This window comes from Salvelinus sp. IW2-2015, linkage group LG6.1, assembly GCF_002910315.2.
Source record: "Salvelinus sp. IW2-2015 linkage group LG6.1, ASM291031v2, whole genome shotgun sequence".
Classification (NCBI taxonomy): Eukaryota; Metazoa; Chordata; class Actinopteri; order Salmoniformes; family Salmonidae; genus Salvelinus; species Salvelinus sp. IW2-2015.
The window spans coordinates 16879553-16901500 of NC_036845.1; the positions used below are offsets into that span (position 1 = coordinate 16879553).

Sequence of the window (21948 nt, forward strand, 5' to 3'; positions counted from 1 at the left end):
ATACAACCTAATGTATTTTTGCCCACAAAAAAAGTTTGATGATTTTCGTAACAATTTAAGATCAACATGCTCTATATTACAACACCAGTAGGCTGCATATAATTTTACTTAAGTGAGAGAGGTTGCAGTAGATTGAACAGATGTTGAGAAATTTGGGGGCAAAAGAGATTTGAAGGTCGATGTGGTGAGAAAGGCGAAGAATTAACATTAAAGAAAGGGGAGGGGAAAGGGGTGGAGAGCGCTAAATCGACAAGGGCAGATAAAGGAGAGAGTGGAACGCTCACSAAGGTACACATCTACGGAATCACCAGAGCCACTTCCGCCCACACGAAAGATGGCGGCTCCCTTGATGGAGAAATTGTCGGAATCTTTAGGTTCCCCAGAACCTGCGGTTCGACTGATTCTGTCCGTTTTAGTCGGTGAGTTCAATTCAGTCATCTCTGATATATTTCAGTAGACTCTCTGACATAACCATGTGTCAATGTAATATTGATTTACACCTTTAAAACTGTGTAACAACACACTCTGCTAAACCAGGTAACGTTAATGATGTCTCTTGCTCAGCTGCAGTGACTAGCCAGACTAACGTTAGCTAGCTAGCGAGTAGACCCGCTGGCAAGCCGAACGATAATATAATAGCTAAATGTATTTAGCTAGCCTTGTTTTGACAAGCTGACCAGACGGGCTGCAAGGTTGATCGGGCACAAGAATAAGCAGAACACATTATCTGCTCTGCTGATTGTCAGAAAACATATTATTTCATATTTTAGCTAACGTTAGCTAGCGATTATGGTAGAAGAGGTTACTACAAGCGTTTGTAACATACAGTACGGACAGGTTTACTTTACATGGTCGGTGTATCCCAGGTAGCTGGGTGTCTTGTCATCTCTGATCTTTGCTCTGACACATTAACCTTTTCTTTCTTCTGAAGTCACATTTGCTGGGATTGACTAACAAATAGTGCAGTATTTCAGTTCATTGTCTTAAATTAATTGCTGTTGCTTTTCAGCTTCTGTTACCCTGATATTGTTTGTTCTTGCTGTAGCCTATAATTGTACATCTCTTGCCTTTGGCTCATGTTGTATAACAGTAGGCCCCATGTTTACAATCTTGTAAATGTATAGAAACTACAATACTGCCTTTACCAGTCATCATTGTGATTGTGACACATTGAAGGTATCAGATTGCAAGACCTCCCGACCTCTATACTTTATGGAAGTAAATTAAATGTGATTACCAGCTGTTAATTCTACTGCCAATGTATACCCTTGTCAGTTACACACACCAGAAAACTGTGAGTGTGGGGGTGTGTGCAGAGTGGTTAAATTGGGAGKTKTTTTTTTTTCTTTCTATAGTGCACTGACCTAAACAATATGCACATATGACTGCAAAACTACATGCTCTTAATTAACCAACTACTGTCGTTGGCAGCTGTTAACCCCATTTCTCCACAACCAAATAGCATGTGATTTCTCTGTAATGCTCAGATAATGACATTCCAGTGGAGTGACTTTTCATATTCGAACATGAAAAGTCACTCTGCTTTAGGCATACAAATTGAACAGAAGCTCTCAATTAATTTGAAGTGTCCAGGGATCCAAAACATAAACGATTGGTCAGTGTTTCCAGATTATTATTTTTTTAACTTTGGTGGCAAAGGTCACAGATGGACCTTTAACATTTTTGTAGAATGACTGTGAGAATGTCAGTTCTGGTGACTTTTTAAARGGACATTCCACTACAATATTAATGGAATAAAATTATGCTAACACCATCTAAAATATAATTTGCCCTTCCAGCCCAAAACATATTGGTCCATATCATCATGATCTGGCAGGTGTGCTATTTAGCTAAAAGCATTATGCTATCACCTGGCTGTAGCCCAACTGATGCATCATGGTGGCTAATAAATGGCCTAAAGAATGGGGTTTTCCTTCTGCATTTACCCCATTGGGCTAAGAATTAGCTACATTGCAAACTCTGAACATGATCTTGTTGCTMRTTAGCATCATATTGATGACTTGAATGTCCCAAAAATACACTGTACAGTATGTTACCGTAAATTCAAAATAAACTTTTGTTTAGCAGTATTACATTACAGTAAACTTTACAGCAATGTATTGTTAAACCAGTTTATTTAGAATTTACAGGTACAGTTGAAGTTGGAAGTTTACATACACTTAGGTTGGAGTCATTAACTCGATTTTCAAGCACTCCACAAATTTCTTGTTAACAAACTATAGTTTTGGCAAGTTGGTTAGGAMATCTACTTTGTGCATGACACAAGTAATTTTYCCAACAATTGTTTACAGACAGATTATTTATAATCTGACATTTATAGACACTTATAATTCACTGTATCACAATTCCGGTGGGTCAGAAGTTTACATACACTAAGTTGACTGTGCCTTTAAACAGCTTGGAAAATTCCAGAAAATGATGTCTTGGCTTTAGAAGCTTCTGATAGGCTAATTGACGTCATTTGAGTCGATTGGAGGWGTACCTGTGGATGTATTTCAAGGCCTACCTTCAAACTCAGTGCCTCTTTGCTTGACATCATGGGAAAATCWAAAGAAATCAGTCTGGTTCATCCTTGGGAGCAGTTTCCAAACACCTGAAGGTACCATGTTCATCTGTACAAACAATAGTACGCAAATATAAACACCATGGGACCACGCAGCTGGCATACCGCTCAGGAAGGAGATGCATTGTGTCTCCTAGAGATGAACATACTTTGGTGCGAAAAGTGCAAATCAATCCCAGAACAACAGCAAARGACCTTGTGAAGATGCTGGAGGAAACCGTTACAAAAGTATCTATAGCCACTGTAAAACGAGAACTACATCGATATAACCTGAAGGGCCGCTCAGCAAGGAAGAAGCCACTGCTCCAAAAGCGCCATTAAAAAAGCCAGACAAAGATCGTACTTTTTGGAGAAATGTCCTCTGGTCTGATGAAACAAAAATAGAACTGTTTGGCCATAATGACCATTGTTATGTTTGGAGGAAAAMGGGGGAGGCTTGTAAGCCAAAGAACACCATCCCAACCGTGAAGCACGGGGGTGGCAGCATCATGTTGTGGGGGTGCTTTGCTGCAGGAGGGACTGGTGCACTTCACAAAATAGATGGCATCATGAGGCAGGAAAAATTATGTGGATATATTGAAGCAGCATCTCAAGACATCAGTCAGGAAGTTAAAGCTTGGTCGCAAATGGGTCTTACAAATGGACAAGGACCCCAAGCATACTTCAAAAGTTGTGGCAAAAGGGCTTAAGGACAACGAAGTCAAGGTATTGGAGTGGCCATCACAAAGCCCTGACCTCAATCCTATAGAAATTGTGTGGGCAGAACTGAAAAATCACGTGCGAGCAAGGAGGCCTACAAACCTGACTCATTTACACCAGCCCTGTCAGRAGGAATGGGCCAAAATTCACCYAACTTATTGTGGGAAGGTGGTGGAAGGCTACCTGAAACATTTGACCCAAGTTAAACAATTTAAAAGGCAATGCTACACTCAATTAGTATTTGGTATGTAAAATTCTGACCCCCTGGGAACGTGATGAAAKAAATAAAATCTGAAATCATTCTCTCTACTATTATTCTGACATTTCACATTCTTAAAATAAAGTGGTGATCCTAACTGACCTAAGACAGGGAAKTTTTACTAGTATTAAATGTCAGGAATTGTGAAAAACCTGAGTTTAAATGTATTTGKCTAAGGTGTATGTAAACTTCCGACTTCAACTGTAACTGGCCGCCAGTAAGTGACCGTAAAAGCAACAKACTTTTTTTWAGTSTAGGCCTACCTGTTACATTTGGCCCTGATCTCCTCTCTGCCCTTATCTCTTCTCGTAAACAGCAAGCGCTAAAAGCACCTAAACCATTCTGCTCATACTCCGGTTTGAAAATGGTTCAGTYCACACATTTTTAGGAGTTGAGAAATAATACATGTAGTAGTAATGGAAAGCTGGGATCCTCTTTTTAAGTGGCCATTAACCCCTTTCAAATGTGTGTTGTGATGGTGCAATGTCTGGGCAAAGGCATACATGTTGTTTTCCCCTGTGGTACACACAATTTGAAAGTGTATTTTCTTGCATAGAATGTGACAAGCCAATTGAAAAGGTTCCCATATTCAACTATGGGGTTGTCTGATTTTGGTGTTAGGCTACTCATGTTGGCTGAGGAAAAGTACATGTGGACAGCAGCATCTTCAAAGTGTGTCTCGGCAGAAGCWTTTTTTTCTGTGTTACACATTTTTTGGGGGGTGTGTAGGCAACCATTATATAGCAGTTGCGCAGCCTGTGCGAGCAGTCAGAAAAGTGCGTGCACAGTCTCGTATGCGTTGACTACATTGGGCGGGAAACACGGCACAACCATTTTTWTWTTTTTTTTATTAGATCTTGTTGTATGAATTGTGTCTAAGGTACAGAACCTCAGCCCTGGYGGGCCCCAGACCAATTGCATCCCTGGGTGTGCACTGATAAACGTCTCAGTTTTATCTTGAGGTTGTAGCACTGAACTACAAGGTCATAATTTTGCTGTCAGCACTAAGGGCTCTTGTCTAGAATGATTCACTCGTGTTGATTTCACATGTTAACTGTCTCCTCCTTTCTCTCTTTCTGTCGTTCCTTCAGGGTACCCCTGTGCCCTGCTGTACCGGCAATTCTTCTTCCACCAGCCACCCACTGTCATTCACTTATACCACGCCATCTCCGGACTGTCTCTGGCAGCTTTCAACTTTGGTGAGATGCAAAGGGACGGAGGGAGGGGACGGAGGGAGGCAGAGAGGCAAATAGAGGAGGAGAGAGGCAGAGAGAAAGGAGGTGGGGAAGTGGTGTGGGGGATGGGGAGGAAATTAATGAAGGTGGAAGTTGGTAGGTATTTCAGCTCATGCCTATACATTTGTTAAAAGGATTGAGAAGTTTGCTATGACCAGGAGCTTATTTTTGAGCAGTGCTACATGAAATAGGTAAATAGTGTCATCAATAACTTATAACAATATTGGAACATCACAACTTCAGGGGGAGGTGAGAGAGCAGGTGGGTTGTTGAGAAAACAATCAAATTGTATTTGTCATATGCGCCGAATACAACAGGTGTAGTAGACCTTGCAGTGAAATGCTTACTTACAAGCCCTTAACCAACAATGGAGTTAAGACAATCCCTAAAAAAAGAGATAAGAATAGCAAATAATTAAAGAGCAGCAGTAAATGACAATAGCGGGGATATATACAGGGGGTAACGGTACAATGTGTCAATGTGGGGGGAGGGCACCGGTATTGAGGTAATTATGTACATTTAGGTAGTTATTAAAGTGGCTATGCATAGATAATAACAGAGTAGCAGCGGGGGGGCAATGCAAATAGTCTTGGTAGCCATTTGATTAGCTGTTCAGGAGTCTAATGTAAGTTCAGCCAAGTGGCTGGGGAATGAGTAGTGGGGAATGGGTAATGATTTCCTTATGGTGGTGATGTTGGCAGGGAAACTGTTGCGGAGTTGGGATGGGGACCTATTTTCTTGGCGTTAACTCCAGAGGGGGGGGGAAATGAAAGGGTAAAGTGGCTCATTTCTGAAAACAGTGTTTGTCTCACCATTACTTTGCAGCGGTGGGAGTAGGGTTGGAAAATTCTGGAAACTTTAAATAAATTTCCTGGTCTTCCAGAAATCCTGGTTCCTTCATGATTCTGGCTACTCGCCAACYGGGATTTCTGGGAAAACCAGGGAAGTATATTTCAATAAATATGTGGAAGCATCCCTCYTCCCCAGCTCTGTTGATTTCCCCCCCCCACCCCAAAGAAATGTGCCCTCTTGTTTCAAATTARATATTTTGGTGTTTTGTAGCTTTGATTATTGCATCCATGCCATACTAACAAAAAACCCTAGTGTGTAACGCTGCAACGGAACGGCCTAGAACAGGACAGTATCTTAAGGGTGGGATTTGTATAGCTCAAGGATGTCAAACTYGTTTTGACCCGCGGGCCTGACTCAGTCTTCACCGAGGTCCGGAGGGCTGCACACACAATTTGTTATATTTCCTCACCGTCAAAATTACCAAAATACAGTCCTCTATCCATAATTTGGGGAATTTACCATGCTCCCTGACTTTCTAGCTTTCGTTTCACTGATTGTTAGAAATCTGGACAGAGTGAAGAGACTATAAATGTAGGTACTTTATAATTTCTACACAGTTTCGATTTGGTTGAGCTTAGGGTTGCGTATTTTGGGGAATATTCAGAGGTGGAAACTTTCCGTGGGAATTAACGGGAATATATGGGGAATTAACAGAAATGTATGCAAATTAATATTAATWCCATTATAAATGTAGATGTTTTTTGCATTGGATATATTTACAATATACGAAGACAAACAAACCTTTTACCTTATCATAAGTAGACATAATTGCAAATTATTAAATCCTTCCAATAGAAAAACTATTGTAAAAAACTATTTAGTTATGAATGTKACTTTTAAATGAGTTGGCTCTTCACATGGGATAATTTCACTGAACAACAAAAGAAAGGGAATATTGAATGATCCATCGCATCTCCCAAAAACGTTTTCAACATACATCTGTAAAATGATAGTCTAGAAACTAAAGCTTTGGTTGTCTTCTTCTCAGGCTTCCATGTCTTCTCCCCGGACCTTCTCAATGTCCACCTCTTGAACATCAGACTTTGAGGCCTCATCTTCACTGTTACTTTCCAACCTTGTTGAGGATGGCTCATTGTCAGGCTCAAAAAGCCTCAAATTTGCCTGGATGGCCACCAATTTATCAACCCTTGTATTGGTAAGCCTGTTGCGWGCTTTTGTGTGTGTGTTCCCAAACAAGGACCAGTTGCGCTCTGAGGCGGCTGATGTTGGTGGGATTTGGAGGATGATGGAGGTAACATGGGAAAGAGCCTCAGATCCACAAAGTCCCTTCCACCAGGTGGCTGATGAGATATGTTGGCACGACTGCCATATTGCATCTCCATCCCAAAGCCCTTGCTTGGAAGTGTACAGTTGTGGCCAAAAGTTGAGAATGACACAAATATTCATTTCCACAAAGTTTGCTGCTTCAGTGTCTTTAGATATTTTTGTCAGATGTTATTATTTATTACTGACTACTGAATTATAATTACAAGTGTCAAAGGCTTTTATTTACAATTACATGTAGTTGATATTTTTGTTTGATATTTGCAGTGTTGACCCTTCTTTATCAAGACCTCTGCAATCCGCCCTGGCATGCTGTCAATTAACTTCTGGGCCACATCCTGACTGATGGCAGCCCATTCTTGCATAATCAATGCTTGGAGTTTGTCAGAATCTGTAGGTTTTTGTTTGTCCACCCGCCTCTTAAGGAGTCTGTCCATGGACCCAAAATATCGATGTTTTGTTCCCCGAGCCACTTAGTTATCACTTTTGCCGTATGGCAAGGAGCTCCATCATGCTGGAAAATGCATTGTTCGTCACCAAACTGTTCCTGGATGGTTGGGAGAAGTTGCTCTCAGAGGATGTGTTGGTACCATTCTTTATTCATGGCTGTGTTCTTAGGCAAAATTGTGAGTGAGCCCACTCCCTTGGCTGAGAAGCAACCCCATACATGAATGGTCTCAGGATGCTTTACTGTTGGCATGACACAGGACTGATGGTAGMGCTCACCTTGTCTTCTCCGGACAAGCTTTTTTTCCGGATGCCCCAAACAATCAGAAAAGGGATTCATCAGAGAAAATGACTTTACCCCAGTCCTCAGCAGTCCAATCCCTGTACCTTTTGCAGAATATCAGTCTGTCCCTGATGTTTTTCCTGGAGAGAAGTGGCTTCTTTGCTGCCCTTGACACAGGCCATCCTCAAAGTCTTCACCTCACTGTGCGTGCAGATTCACTCACACCTGCCTGCTGCCATTCCTGAGCAAGCTCTGTCCTGGTGGTGCCCCAATCCCGCAGCTGAATCACCTTTAGGAGACGGTCCTGGCGCTTGCTGGACTTTCTTGGGCGCCCTGAAGCCTTCTTCACAACAATTGAACCGCTCTCGTTGAAGTTCTTGATGATCAGATAAATGGTTGATTTAGGTGCAATCTTACTGGCAGCAATATCCTTGCCTGTGAAGCCCTTTTTGTGCAAAGCAATGATGACTGCACATGTTTCCTTGCAGGTAACCATGGTTGACAGAGGTAGAACAATGATTCCAAGCACCACCCTCCTTTTGAAGCTTCCAGTTTGTGATTCGAACTGACAGAGTGATCTCCAGCCTTGTCCTCGTCAACACTCACACCTGTGTTAACGAGAGAATCACTGTCAGCTGGTCCTTTTGTGGCAGGGTTGAAATGCAGTGGAAATGTTTTTGGGGGATTCGGTTCATTTGCATGGCAAAGAGGGACTTTGCAATTCATCTGATCACTCTTCATAACATTCTGGAGTATATTGCCATCATACAAACTGAGCGAGCAGACTTTGTGAAAATTAATATTTGTGTCATTCTCAACTTTTGGCCACGACTGTACATCGCCAGACTGCCAAGAACCTTGCCCTCATCCAGGCCAAGGTGGCGAGACACGGTAGTGATGACACCATAGGCCTTGTTGATCTCTGCACCAGACAGGATGCTCTTGCCAGCATATTTGGGGTCCAACATGTACACTGCGGCGTGTATGGTCTTCAGGCAGAAGTCTTCACGCTTTTTGATGTATTTCAGAACTGCAGTTCCCTCTGCTTGGAGCAACAGTGAAGTGGGCAGGGCAGTATGGATTTCTCCTCTTACATCTGCAAGCAGAGTCTGAACATCAGACAGGATGGCATTGTATCCCTCAATCTGTGCAATGGCTACTGCTATAGGTTTCAGGCTGCTTACCACTCTCTCCCAAAATACATCATCCAGGAGGATCCTCTTGATGGGGCTATCCATATCAGCATACTGTGATAGGGCCATTTCTTGGAGAGACTCCTTCCCCTCCAGGAGACTGTCAAACATGATGACAACACCACCCCAACGGGTGTTGCTGGGCAGCTTCAATGTGGTGCTCTTATTCTTCTTGCTGCTTGGTGAGGTAGATTGCTGCTATAACTTAATGACTGCCTTCAGCTCATCTGCAATGTAGAGACCGGTGTGTCTCTTGTCCCTTGTGTCTGTGCTCTTGTAGAATACTGGTTGAAGGGTAGAGATGATGTAGTTAATTATTCCTTGCCCACGAACATTCAACCACCAATCAGAGATGATTGCAATACAGTCGGCTTTCTCTATGATTTGCTTGACCTTCACTTGAACTCTGTTGAACTCTGCAACCAGTCAATGAGTAGATTAAGCATGTCTGGTTGGAGGGGTGTATGCTGAGCGAAGAACATTCAGAAATCTCTTCCAATACCTGTGAGCATCAGAGGTGAACCAGTTGCATACACCGCTCGAGCAAGATATTCATCAGCATTTCTCTGACTACGTTCCTCCACAGATTCAAAAAAACTTCTGATTCCAGGAAGACCATGAGCTGTTGCAATCGATAAGGTGTCTGATTCATAATTTTCACCTCGAATAGAAGTAGAGGGACTTGTCAGAGGTTGCTGAACTTTATGCACTTGACCAGATGATTCTGCATCTTTGCATTCTTCATATATGATTTGGCACAGTATTTGCAAATTTACACAGCTTTTCCTTCAACATTAGCTGCAGTGAAATGTCGCCACACATCAGATGGTGCCCGTGGTAAAGATTAGAAAAAAGTTTTTAAAATCAATGCAATTCAATGTAGAGCTAAATAGTTAAGCAGTTAGATTAAACAACTCCTTTTGTAAGATAAGATACATGTTTTAAGATGAAACATGTATGGAAACAGGTGAAATAACACTCCTCAGTTAGCAGGATCAAGTAAGCTAAAACCCACATGGTAGCAAAAACAAACTAGCAGAAATTGTTAACAAGTTAGAAAGGATTTAAACACACTTTGCTGTAGGCTACTATTTACTTGTTAACAAAAAATAAGAATGTGAAATGTCAGAATAATAGTAGAGTGATTTATTTCAGCTTTTATTTCTTTCATCACATTCCCAGTGGGTCAGAAGTTTACATACTCAATTAGTATTTGGTAGCATTGCCTTTAAATTGTTTAACTTGGGTCAAATGTTTTTGGTAGTCTTCCACAAGCTTCCCACAATAGGTTGGGTGAATTTTGGCCCATTCCTCCTGACAGAGCTGTGTAACTGAGTCAGGTTTGTGGGCCTCCTTGATCGCACACGCTTTTTCAGTTCTGCCCACAAATTTTCTATAGGATTGAGGTCATTGCTTTGTAATGGCCACTCAAAACCTTGACTGTTGTCCTTAAGCCATTTTGCCACAACTTTGGAAGTATGCTTGGGTCATTGTCCATTTGGAAGACCCATTTGCGACCACGCTTTAACTTCCTGACTGATGTCTGGAGATGTTGCTTCAATATATCCACATAATTTTCCTTCCTCGTGAAGCCATCTATTTTGTGAAGTGCACCAGTCCCTCCTGCAGCAAAGCACCCCCACAACATGATGCTGCCACCCCTGTGCTTCACGGTTGGGATGGTGTTCTTTGGTTTGCAAGCCTCCCCCTTTTTCCTCCAAACATAACGATGGTCATTATGGCCAAATAGTTCTATTTTTGATTCATCAGAACAGAGGACATTTCTCCAAAAAGTACAATCTTTGTCCCCATGTGCAGTTGCAAACCGTAGTCTGGCTTTTTTGTGGCATTTTGACAGCAGTGGCTTCTTCCTTGCTGAGCGGCCTTTCAGGTTATGTCGATATAGGACCCGTTTTACTGTGGATATAGATACTTTTGTACCTGTTTCCTCCAGCATCTTCACTTTGCTGTTCTGGGTTTGATTTGCACTTTTCGCACCAAAGTGCGTTCATCTCTAGGAGACAGAACGCGTCTCCTTCCTCAGCGGTATGATGGCTGCGTGGTCCCATGGTGTTTATACTTGCGTACTATTGTTTGCACAGATGAACGTGGTACCTTCAGGCGTTTGGAAATTGCTCCCAAGGATGAACCAGACTTGTGGAGGTCTATTTTATTTTATTTTTTCTTCTTTTGATTTTCCCATGATGTCAAGCAAAGAGGCACTGAGTTTGAAGTTAGGCCTTGAAATACATCCACAGGTACACATGCAATTGACTCTAATGATGTCAATGAGCCTATCAGAAGCTTCTAAAGCCATGACATCATTTTCTGGATTTTTCCAAGCTSTTTAAAGGCACAGTCAACTTAGTGTATCTAGACTTCTGACCCACTGGAATTGTGATTAAGTGAAATAATCTGTCTGTAATGACTTGTCATGCACAAAGTAGATGTCCTAACCGACTTACCCAAACTATAGTTTGTTAACAGGAAATTTGTGGAGTGGTTGAAAAACGAGTTTTAATGACTCCAACCTAAGGGTATGTCAACTTCCGACTTCAACTATATGTCATAAAATATATTCACCCCACCCAGTATTGTAATCAAAACTTACCAGAAAGCATGTAGTCCTTGGCTCAGACAGTGTAGTATTGTGGGCTCAATAGCATCTCATTAGTGTGTGAGATCTTGAGGATCAGCTGTACATGTGATGGAAGAATGCACTGTGCATGCAGAGGGTTGCAATTCCATTGAATTGAGGATAGTTTAACCAAAATATGCCACAAGACCTAGAATTGCCTTATGTCCATCCCACAAAATTGGTTCACTGTTATAAGGTAACWTTTTTTTAAACGAATTTAAGCAAAATGGCCAAATTTCCCAGGCTTAAATTCCCATAAATTCCAGAAAGTTTCTGATGCCCCCCCACTTTTTTAAATATATATATATATATATATATATATATATATATATATATATACACACACACACACACACACAGTGAGGGGGGAAAAGTATTTGATCCCCTGCTGATTTTGTATGTTTGCCCACTAACAAAGAAGTGATCAGTCTAATTCTAATTGATGGTTTATTTGAACAGTGAGACACTGTGACCTTTTCCACATTCTGTTACGTTACAGCCTCATTCTAAAATGTATTAGAAAAAAATCCAGAAAAACGCATGTCAAAAATGTAATAAATTGATTTGCATTTTTATGAGGGAAATAAGTATTTGACCCCTCTGTAGAACATGACTTAGTACTTGGTGGCAAAACCCTTGTTGGCAATCAGAGGTCAGACGTTTCTTGTAGTTGGCCCCAGGTTTGCACATCTCAGGAGGGATTTTGTCCCACTCCTCTTTGCAGATCTTCTCCAAGTCATTAAGGTTTCGAGGCTGACGTTTAGCAACTCGAACCTTCAGCTCCCTCCAGATTTTCTATGGGATTAAGGTCTGGAGACTGGCTAGGCCACTCCAGGACCTTAATGTGCCTCTTCTTGAGCCACTCCTTTATTGCCTTGGCCGTGTGTTTTGGGTCATTGTCATGCATTGAAAACCCATCCACGACCCATTTTCAATGCCCTGGCCGAGGGACGGAGGTTCTCACCCAAGATTTGACGGTACGTGGCCCCGTCCATCGACCCTTTGATGCGGTGAAGTTGTCCTGTCCCCTTAGCAGAAAAACACCCCCAAAGCATAATGTTTCCACCTCCATGTTTGACGGTGGGTATGGTGTTCTTGGGGTCATAGGCAGCATTCCTCCTCCTCCAAACACATTGAGTTGATGCCGAAGAGCTCCATTTTGGTCTCATCTGACCACAACACTTTCACCCAGTTGTCCTCTGAGTCATTCAGATGTTCATTGGCAAACTTCAGACGGGCATGTATATGTGCTTTCTTGAGCAGGGGGACCTTGCGGGCGCTGCAGGATTTCAGTCCTTCACGGCGTAGTGYSTTACCAATTGTTTTMTTGGTGACTATGGTCCCAGCTGCCTTGAGATCATTGACAAGATCCTCCCGTGTAGTTCTGGGCTGATTCCTCACCGTTCTCATGATCATTGCAACTCCACGAGGTGAGCTATTGCATGGAGCCCCATGCCGAGGGAGATTGGCAGTTCTTTTGTGTTTCTTCCTTTTGCGAATAATTGCACCAACTGTTGTCACCTTCTCACCAAGCTGCTTGGTGATGGTCTTGTAGCCCATTCCAGCCTTGTGTAGGTCTACAATCTTGTCCCTGACATCCTTGGAGAGCTCTTTGGTCTTGGCCATGGTGGRGAGTTTGGAATCTGATTGATTGCTTCTGTGGACAGGTTTCTTTTATACTGAGACTAGGAGCACTCCCTTTAAGAGTGTGCTCCTAATCTCAGCTCATTACCTGTATAAAAGACACCTGGGAGCAAGATCTTTCTGATTGAGAGGGGTTCAAATACTTATTTCCCTCATTAAAATGCAAATCAATTTAACATTTTTGACATGCGTTTTTCTGGATTTTTTTGTTGTTATTCTGTCTCTCACTGTTCAAATAAACCTACCATTAAAATGATAGACTGATCATTTCTTTGTCAGTGGGAAAACATACAAAATCAGCAGGGGATCAAATACTTTCCCCCCTCAATGTGTGTGTGTGTATGTATATATATATATATTAATTAAAAGTATTTTGCTCAAAACACCCCAGGGGCCGCATTGAGTCGGCTGTATGTTTGACACGCCTGGACTAGCTCAAGGTCTATCATTAAATTTGTACGCTATAGCTAGCCTAACCAGTAACCACCAAGTCATGAGTAATTGTGAAGAAGTAAAGAGACTGACTGAGTGAGTCTAGAGAGGGATGGTTTGAGGTTTACATAATGGTAGGGGATTAATAACACAACCTTTTTTTCCCCTTGTTCTCTGCTGCACTTGGATTTTACAGCAGGTCTGTTGCACTTTCCCTGTCTTTGTGGAATTTTTTATCCTCTTCACATAACCTGTGACTTGCTCATCTTCAACTTGCAAGAATGCACTTTCTTCCTCTGTTTCTCTTTCTCTCTGTGCTAATATCCATCTCTCTGCCCCTCTATCATTTCAACTTTCTGTCTCTTTCAGGCACACAGCTCTATCACTCTGCATTATGCGTCCTTGTCCAGTTCCTGATGATGAGGCTTATGGGAAGGACGATAACAACTGTCCTGGCCAGCTTTATTTTTCAAATGGTGAGATTTCTCTCTCAATCTCTCGCTCTTTATTTTTCTCCTTTTCTCTCAATCTCTTCCTGTGTTCTCTTGCTCTCTCTTGCTTGCTGCCCCTCCCTTGGTACAGTAGTTGAAGAGCTGCACTGTGTGTGTGATTTCTGCTGTTCATGTTAGGATATCCTCTTCCTCTTGTCCTTTTTGCTTTTACTGGAGTACTGAAACGCCGTAGAGCACTGCCACTGTATGACGTAATGCACTCTCTCTCCCTCCCTCTTTTTTAAGTGTGATTGTGATAATTGTTTTGTATGTTTGTTTTTGATCAAGTCTGTCTTCTTTCTTTTTCTTCATCCACTTCTCTCTCTGTAGGCATACCTGCTGTCAGGCTACTACTACACAGCTACAGAAGAATACGATATCAAATGGACCATGCCCCAATGTGTCCTTGCACTCAAACTTATCGGTATGCTCACCTCATCACTAACACCCTCTCTCCACTGCTCTGTACAACACCTCTGTTTCCCACTTTTTTTAATTTTGTGTAACACCCGTTGCTGAATGATAATTTGTCCTATATCCTTTTCTTTTCTTGTTGACAACTTGTAGTTGTTCATTAGCCTCGGAGATAACATGGATCATATTTTGCGTAGTATACTAAAAATCCTACTAAAATCTGTCATGGCTTTACGTCTGTGCAGCTGAGGAACATCTACAGTCTAAAAAGTATTAATTCCAATGATCATGGCAATCCTAGGAGCTTTCATAACATAGTGACTGATGCCAATTGCGTTCTCTTTGATTTCAGGTTTGTCATTTGATTACTATGACGGTGGCCAGGAACCAGTGAGTTGCTTGATCTCTCTAATTGCCATTTGATTATTGGTCAATTCTGTGATTTTTTTTTTCTCCCTTATCTGTTCTATTTATTATTTTGCTCTCATTGTACTTGTCTTTGCTTCAACCTCTTCCAAGTTCTCTTTCTCGTGTGTGTGTACGTGAGCAAGTGAGAGACTTTGTCCACACATCAGTCAGAGATGAGTTGAGGTAGCGTGTGTGTGTTTGCATTGAGGAAGTTGTCCATTTACAAACAGGCAAATATCTAGTGGTCATCACTCATTACAATGTTACAGTTGCTGCTCACCTGTTCTGTTTATGTAGGGGGCCTCCTAAATGGCACAACTTTCGACAACCGCCTATAGGGCTCTGGACGAAAGTAGAGCACTATGTAGGGAATAGGGTGTGATTTGGGACCCCCATCCCCATAGTCTGGTTACTGTGCTGTGTCTTGTTTTGCCTAGTCAAAAAGGCCTACAAAAGGCAGGCATGAGGTCCTGTTGTATGTCTACGATATCATCACCATCTCTCTGTCTCTGTCATTCGTTGCACAATGTCGTTTCTGTATTTTTGTTTACCATTCTATCCGTGTCAGAGAATACCTTGTTGTTGCTGACTATTGACTGTTGGACTATTATCTTTTGTAGTATTTTGGAAACATGCCACGGGTTTGCACTTGGAAACCCAGCAGTTTTATGCCCCCTAGTTAAATGCCTGTTAAGTAGTCCTATTTGGTTCAATTGAGTTTGCGGTCCAACCGTGGGCAGCTTTCAATAAGAACCYTGGGTAACTGGATATGCAGGGAGCTTATTCTTTCTCAGCCAGTGACTTTGTGCACTGTTAAAAAATGCTTCTCTATTTCCTGTCGTTTCTTTCACATTCATTCTACCCTGTCCCCCTCTTTGCTTTCTCTGTTCTCTTTTACCCAACCTTTCCCCTTTTACTCTAAATCCTCCTAACCCTCCCCCTTCTTTCTCCCTCTCCCCGGCTCAACCACTATTCTCACACTCCTCCCTCTCTCTCTCTCCCCCTCCACCCCACCAGTCCAAGTTGAATGAGGAGCAGAAGAGGTCAGCCCTGGCCAATGTTCCCTCTCTGCTGGAGGTTATCGGCTTCTCCTACTTCTACGGAGGCTTTCTGGTGGGACCCCAGTTCACACTGCGCAGCTACCAGAGGCTAGTCAAAGGGGAGCTCACCGACTGCCCCGGGCAGCCACCTAACAGGTAGAGGAAGGGAGGCAGGAATTGATGGAGGGAAGGGCAGACCGGGAGGTAGGACGCGGGGGGGATGGATACATGGGTTTACTTAACAATCTTTTYCTTTTTCTCAGTGTTATACCTGCTATGAAGCGGTTCTCCCTCGGCCTCCTCTGCCTGGTGATCTACGCAATATTTAGTCCGCACTACCCAGATAGCTATTACCTAACAGATGAGTACGACGTAAGAAAGCCTTGCTTTTGCACCAGCATTCCTGACGCTTTTAACATCAGATTTGAACCCAAAGCCACATTTCCATACGTGGTTCTGTTTGACAAATGTAACCGTCCTTAGTCAAATGCGTGTCTCTCCAGGCGCAGCCGTTCTGGTACCGCTGTGTCTTCATCCTCCTTTGGGCCAAAGTCATCCTGTACAAATATGTTAGCTGCTGGGTCATAGCGGTGAGTAGTAGCACTATGTAGCAGCACTTGGTACGTAAAACATCTCATTTCCAGGCTGCACCCGCTTCCAAATAAAACCTTTACAGACACACCTGTCTCCACATACCTGTCATTGTCACASAGAATAGTTCCACTGGGGCACACCTACGTCAGATCAGGTGAGAAGAAATTGGTCTGGGAGCCCAGTATATCAGCGGGACCCTGTATTTAGGTTTTTCAGGAAGAAGTTATTTAAGTGTTTTGTAAAAGGAATGTTTKTTTTTTTTGTGTGTGACTCAGGAGGGCGTCTGTATACTCTCTGGGCTCGGCTATAATGGGCTGGGTCAGAATGGCGAGCACCAATGGGACGCCTGCGCAAATATGAAGGTGTGGACGTTTGAGACCACACCACTTTTCACAGGCACCATCGCCTCCTTCAACATAAACACCAATGCCTGGGTGGCCAGGTTAGTGGCTGACTAAAACTCAAACTATTTATGGCCAGGTTAGTGCTTTCTGGGATCCTTGGGGCATCCTTACTGTCACCATTATAAATTACACTTTAATTGGGTAAGGACGTCCCAGGGATCTTGGATAGCAAGGACCTTAGTACCTGACTAAAATTATACATGGCTAGGTTAGTACCTGACTAAAATTATACATGGCTAGGATAGTACCTGACTGAAACAAACTATGTAGGGCCAGGTTAGTGCCTGACAAAGTGATCCAAATTATACATCTAACAATATTTGGTGGTTTGTAACATTCCTCTAGGCACGTGTTTAAGCGGTTGAAGTTCCTGGGTAATAAGCTCCTGTCTCAGGTGACCGCGCTTGCGTTCCTGGCCATCTGGCATGGCACGCACTCTGGATACCTCCTCTGCTTCTCCATGGAGTTCATCATCGTAAATGTGGAGAGACAGGTATGAGTAAATAATGGAATTAATAGAAKTTTAATAAAGCACTACTTGATTACTGAACTTCCTGCTTTACTCTTATGGGTACACTCAATATTGCTGCTTGTCCACTTATCACAGAACAGTGACTTGATTAGGAATGGCTGGTCTAGTTATATTTCTATGGAAACAAGCACCAGAGACAGAGAGAGATGCCTCCTCGCTTATTTTGGATGCTTTCAAAGTTGTACACGGCAATGTCTTGACCACGGTGGGAATGTACCGTATTTATTTAACTTTTTTATTTAAGCAAGTAAGGTTAAGAAATCTTTTTTTGCGAGGGCGACCTGACCCTCAGTAGTCAACATAGTTGCATCTAACATTGGGAGCATAAAAACAGTGTGCATGGCTTTTCATCTTTGTGATGTTTTCCTAACTCTGGACCTGTGAATTTTAAGCCTCAAGAGGAGACACCCTGTCATTGCTAATCTATCCTCAAGCGGGTCTACAACAAAGGGTCAAGATCTCCATTTAAGCTGTTGGCGGATTCTCAAACTCTCTGCCCTGTATGCGTTACTGGATTACTGTGTCCGTGTCCATAACTATATCTTTCTGCTGTATGCCTATCCCTGTTTGTCTCAGGCCCAAGCGCTGGTGAGGGACAGTCCCCTGCTGACCCGCCTGGCCAACAGTCCTCTCTACCCCCTCATCTACCTGGTCCAGCAGTTCATCCACTGGCTCTTCATGGGCTATCCTTTGGTGCCCTTCTGCCTCTTCACCTACGACAAGTGGCTCAGGGTAATAAGCAGCTTAGAACGCGTAATAAGCCTTCGTAATGTTGTCATAAGCACATCGCAACACATTATAAATGTTCAGACTCTTTATTTACTTTTTTTGAAGTGGCTAAAGGTAGCTGGCAGGTCGTAATGCCATAAACATGTTAGAACTCGGATCATAGATTACTGTGTGCTAAATGCAGTTGTCTGGCATATGTTTAAACTCTTGACTTGGGTTGGGGAAATGGATGTCTGGATGGGGATTTAATCTGCTTGGTTTCTGTTTTGCAGGTGTATTCATCCATTTATTTCTGCGGCCACATATTCTTCTTCACATTGTATCTAGGCATCCCATATCTCCGCAAGGTGCTGGTACCTAGAAAAGAACGGAGCGAGAAAAAGGAGGACTAGAACTATGTTAGGTAATGCAAGCTTCTGTATAGTTCTCCCAGACTTTTCTGTGTTTACAGTAAGGCTGTGGCGATTATGGAATTTTGGATAATGATTAAAGGGATAGTACAAAATTACATATTGGTTTCCTTACCCTGTAAGCTATCTATGGACAAGGTATGACATAAATCCATGCTTTGGTTTTGTTTACCTGGCCTCTGTTTCAAATGCTAACGTATTAGCATTTTTTGCACTTAATGTCCAAATCAACATAACATATAAAWAAAAAAAATKTAAGTTACTTATAGATGAAAAGCATTTGAAACCGTGGCCAGGTAAACAAAACGAAAGCATTGGTTGCTTTCATACCTTGTCCAAAGACTGCTTACAGAATAAGGAAGCCAATATGCCATTTTGTAACTTGGGTGAACTAGCCCTAAAACTGACAATTATATTATTATAATTTTTTTAACTGAGAGAAAAAAACTGAGCTTGTAATGTATCATAATGCGACATACCTAATGTATACAACACAGCTTTGGCGACAACTACATCTCAAATGTATGATTTTGACTACTTGGAACTTTAGGAAATGAAGCGTCCCCTCCCAACAGTGCTGTACTGCCCGTAAAATGATTTCTGCCCTCGTTGAGACATTACCAACTTTACCCTCTTCATGTAAAAATGAAAAAATGCTATTGGGTAAATGATCTACTTAAAATGAAGTTGAAAGTCCTAAAAAATGTATTAAAACAATTATTATTCATAATTATCGATTTTATACAATTTTTGTCCCAGCTCTAGTTTAGACTTAAAACATTCCCTAAGTTTCAGTTACTCATTATGGTCTCCATATTGGCAAAAGGTAGTTTCCAGATAATTAATTAAACTTAAAGGCATAGTTCACCCCAAAATTGACTTTTGACAGATGTTTTCATACCTCATATGGTATGAATTCAAAATATGCAGATCTAAAATGAATGGGAAAGATTCTGATCCAAAGCAAATGCTGCCAATTTTTCCAATTTGTTAGATTTAGGCTTTTCAAATGTCTCCTAATGCATATAGAGGGATCTTCACAACATCTTTATGAATAGACAGAAAAGGAGGTAGAAATGTCGTTGTAGCTTATGTTACTTGTGGATATAGGATAATATTTATGATGATGGATTGGATTTCTATAGTGCTTTTCTGCCACATGCTCAAAGCGCTTTTTGTAAGGGGGGGAAAGTCACCTCAACTAATCTCTCACCTCTTCTCTCTCTCTCTCAGGTCTCTGGCTGAATCTACACCCAGGATGTGACTGAAGGGAACTGACTTTTAACTAGGAGCAGATCAGAAAATATTTTAAAGCCTTTAATATTATTTGTGTACACTTTCTTTCTATTTATTTTAGTGTTTTGGACGGGACGCACGTTTTTTTGGGACAAGGGAGATGAGGGTACAGGAAATAACCTTTGTGCCACAATTGTGAGCCAATCAGGGGGTGTTTTCTTGATTTTAGAGAACTTGAGAGACTGACGTCTTGTATACACAGAATATTGCACTCGCCACTCACGGGCTCTGGGTTTGTAGACGGCTCTGTTTTTATGATCTCTCTTGTTTCAACCCTCCCCTCAAGTCCATATAGACTGAGTATACAAAACATCCTAATATTGAGTTGCACCCCCCCACAGCATCAATTCGTCGGGCATGGACTCTACAAGGTGTTGAAAGCGTTCCACAGGGATGCTGGCCCATGTTGACTCCAGTGCTTCCCACAGTTGTGTCAAGTTGACTGGATGTCCTTTGGTTGGTGGACCATTCTTGATACACACGCTAAACTGTTGTGTGAAAAACCCAGCAGCGTTGCAGTTCTTGACACAAGCCGGTGCACCTGGCACCTACTACCATACCCCGTTCAAAGGCACTTAAATATTTTGTCTTGCCCATTCACCATCTGAATGGCACACATACACAATGCATGTCTCAAGGCTTAAAAATCATTCTTTGTCCTGTCTCCTCCCCTTCATCTACACTGATTTTGAAGTGAATTTAACAAGTGACATAAATAAGGGATCTTAGCTTCGCCTGATTCACCTTGTCAGTCTGCCATGGAAAGAGCAGGTATTCTTAATGTTTTCTCTACTCGGTGTAGAAAGAACCTGCACAGACATGGCTATGGTTCAGGCACAACAGAAATGTATTTGGCACTTTCAGATTTTATGTTAACATGCATTTTGTTGAGAGAACAAAAAAAACAAGGATTGCTGCTCTGATGGGAATTTTGGGGAGGAGTGTTTTCATTGATCCGTTGGCCAACACTCATAAGAAGCACTGTAAAACACTGTACACACTAACACGTGACTCAAAAATGGCCTTGTATTATCAACGAATGTTTTTACATTTATTCTGGTTTCAATTCAGATTTTGTTTCCGTTATTTCGTGATGAGACTGGATTTTATAGCTCTTTTAGGAGGGTTTTATGATAGACCATTTTTGTAGCTTTGGATAAGATTCCATGAAGGGATTTCAATGCTTTCCTCTTCCCCATCCCCCTCTCCTCATGACTTTTTCCTCCTCCCCCATCCCCCTCTCCTCATGGCTTTGTCTGCCATTCACCATCCTCCTCTCACTCCATTGCCACCCCACACCTTTCCTGGCTGTCTCTGAACAAACTGGAAAACAAACTCACAACAGGTAACCAAAACCACCACTTTTACATTGAGTGACATCGCCATACCAATGTCAACAGCATCACCAGTGGTCTCCAGTGAGATCTAGCACCTTCCTCTATCTTTCTTAGGACTTGGTAAAAATTCTCCCTAACCACTGGCGCCAAGGTCAGATCTAGAATGTTTGACCTGTCAGCTACTCTGTTCCTACATCTGTGTTAAGAGGCAACTTCTACCACTATCCTTTTCCAATGCAGAGACACATTGGGAGAGCAGTGACTCACTGTAGCAACAACCCAGATTTTAATAATATTTATACTTGTGGTAATAATTAATTGATGTGAATTAATTGTTATTCCAGAGACTACTTTTTTGCCTTATTGCTACCAAATGTACAAAGGAAAAGAGAAATGGGGGGGAAAAAATAATTTTAAACAAACTTTTTGTAATGTTCATTAAAATGCTGGATTTTAAAAACCAAAGAKGTGTGTCAGTGGTGTGTAGTACTTTCAAGTATTTTTACTCAAGTACTTTTTGGAGGTATTTGTACTTTATATTTTTGACTACTTTTACTTCACTACATTCCTAAAGAAAACGTACTTTTTACTCCATACATTTTCCCTGACACCCAAAAGTACTCGTTAAATGTTGAGTGCTTAGCAGGACAGGAAAACGGTCCAATTTACACACTTATCAAGAGAACACACATGGTCATTCCTATTGCCTCTGATCTGGCAGACTCACTAAACACATGCATCGT

At 41.9% G+C, this 21948-nt stretch overlaps 1 protein-coding gene across 4 annotated transcripts; it reads left to right on the top strand.

Annotated features, from left to right (window-relative positions):
• The first annotated feature begins 279 nt into the window (after nt 1-279).
• On the top strand, nt 280-21670 carry LOC111965224 (lysophospholipid acyltransferase 5). Of its 4 annotated transcripts, XR_002877487.2 has the most exons (14): nt 280-419; nt 4634-4741; nt 13917-14026; nt 14372-14465; nt 14808-14845; nt 15881-16059; nt 16167-16275; nt 16407-16493; nt 16773-16939; nt 17247-17394; nt 18010-18165; nt 18435-18565; nt 19123-19235; nt 19806-21670. XR_002877487.2 is itself a non-coding variant. In XM_023989276.2 (13 exons), exons 1-12 carry the CDS (start codon nt 335-337, stop codon nt 18552-18554), a joined length of 1401 nt encoding a protein of 466 aa, XP_023845044.1. In that variant the 5' UTR covers nt 280-334; the 3' UTR covers nt 18555-18565; nt 19806-21670. The 4 variants fall into 4 exon arrangements, 3 of the variants coding, with proteins under 3 accessions (XP_023845044.1, XP_023845045.1, XP_023845046.1); XM_023989276.2 differs by lacking the exon at nt 19123-19235; XM_023989277.2 differs by lacking the exon at nt 19123-19235 and having other exon boundaries at nt 13920-14026.
• The last annotated feature ends 278 nt before the right edge of the window (nt 21671-21948 follow it).

Coding starts and splice junctions, on each gene's coding strand:
- LOC111965224 (XM_023989276.2), top strand. CDS start 335: ATGGCGGCTCCCTTGATGGAGAAATTGTCGGAATCTTTAGGTTCCCCA. Junction 420..4,633: donor GATTCTGTCCGTTTTAGTCG/GTGAGTTCAATT, acceptor TCGTTCCTTCAG/GGTACCCCTGTGCCCTGCTG. Junction 16,494..16,772: donor TTAGCTGCTGGGTCATAGCG/GTGAGTAGTAGC, acceptor TGTGTGACTCAG/GAGGGCGTCTGTATACTCTC.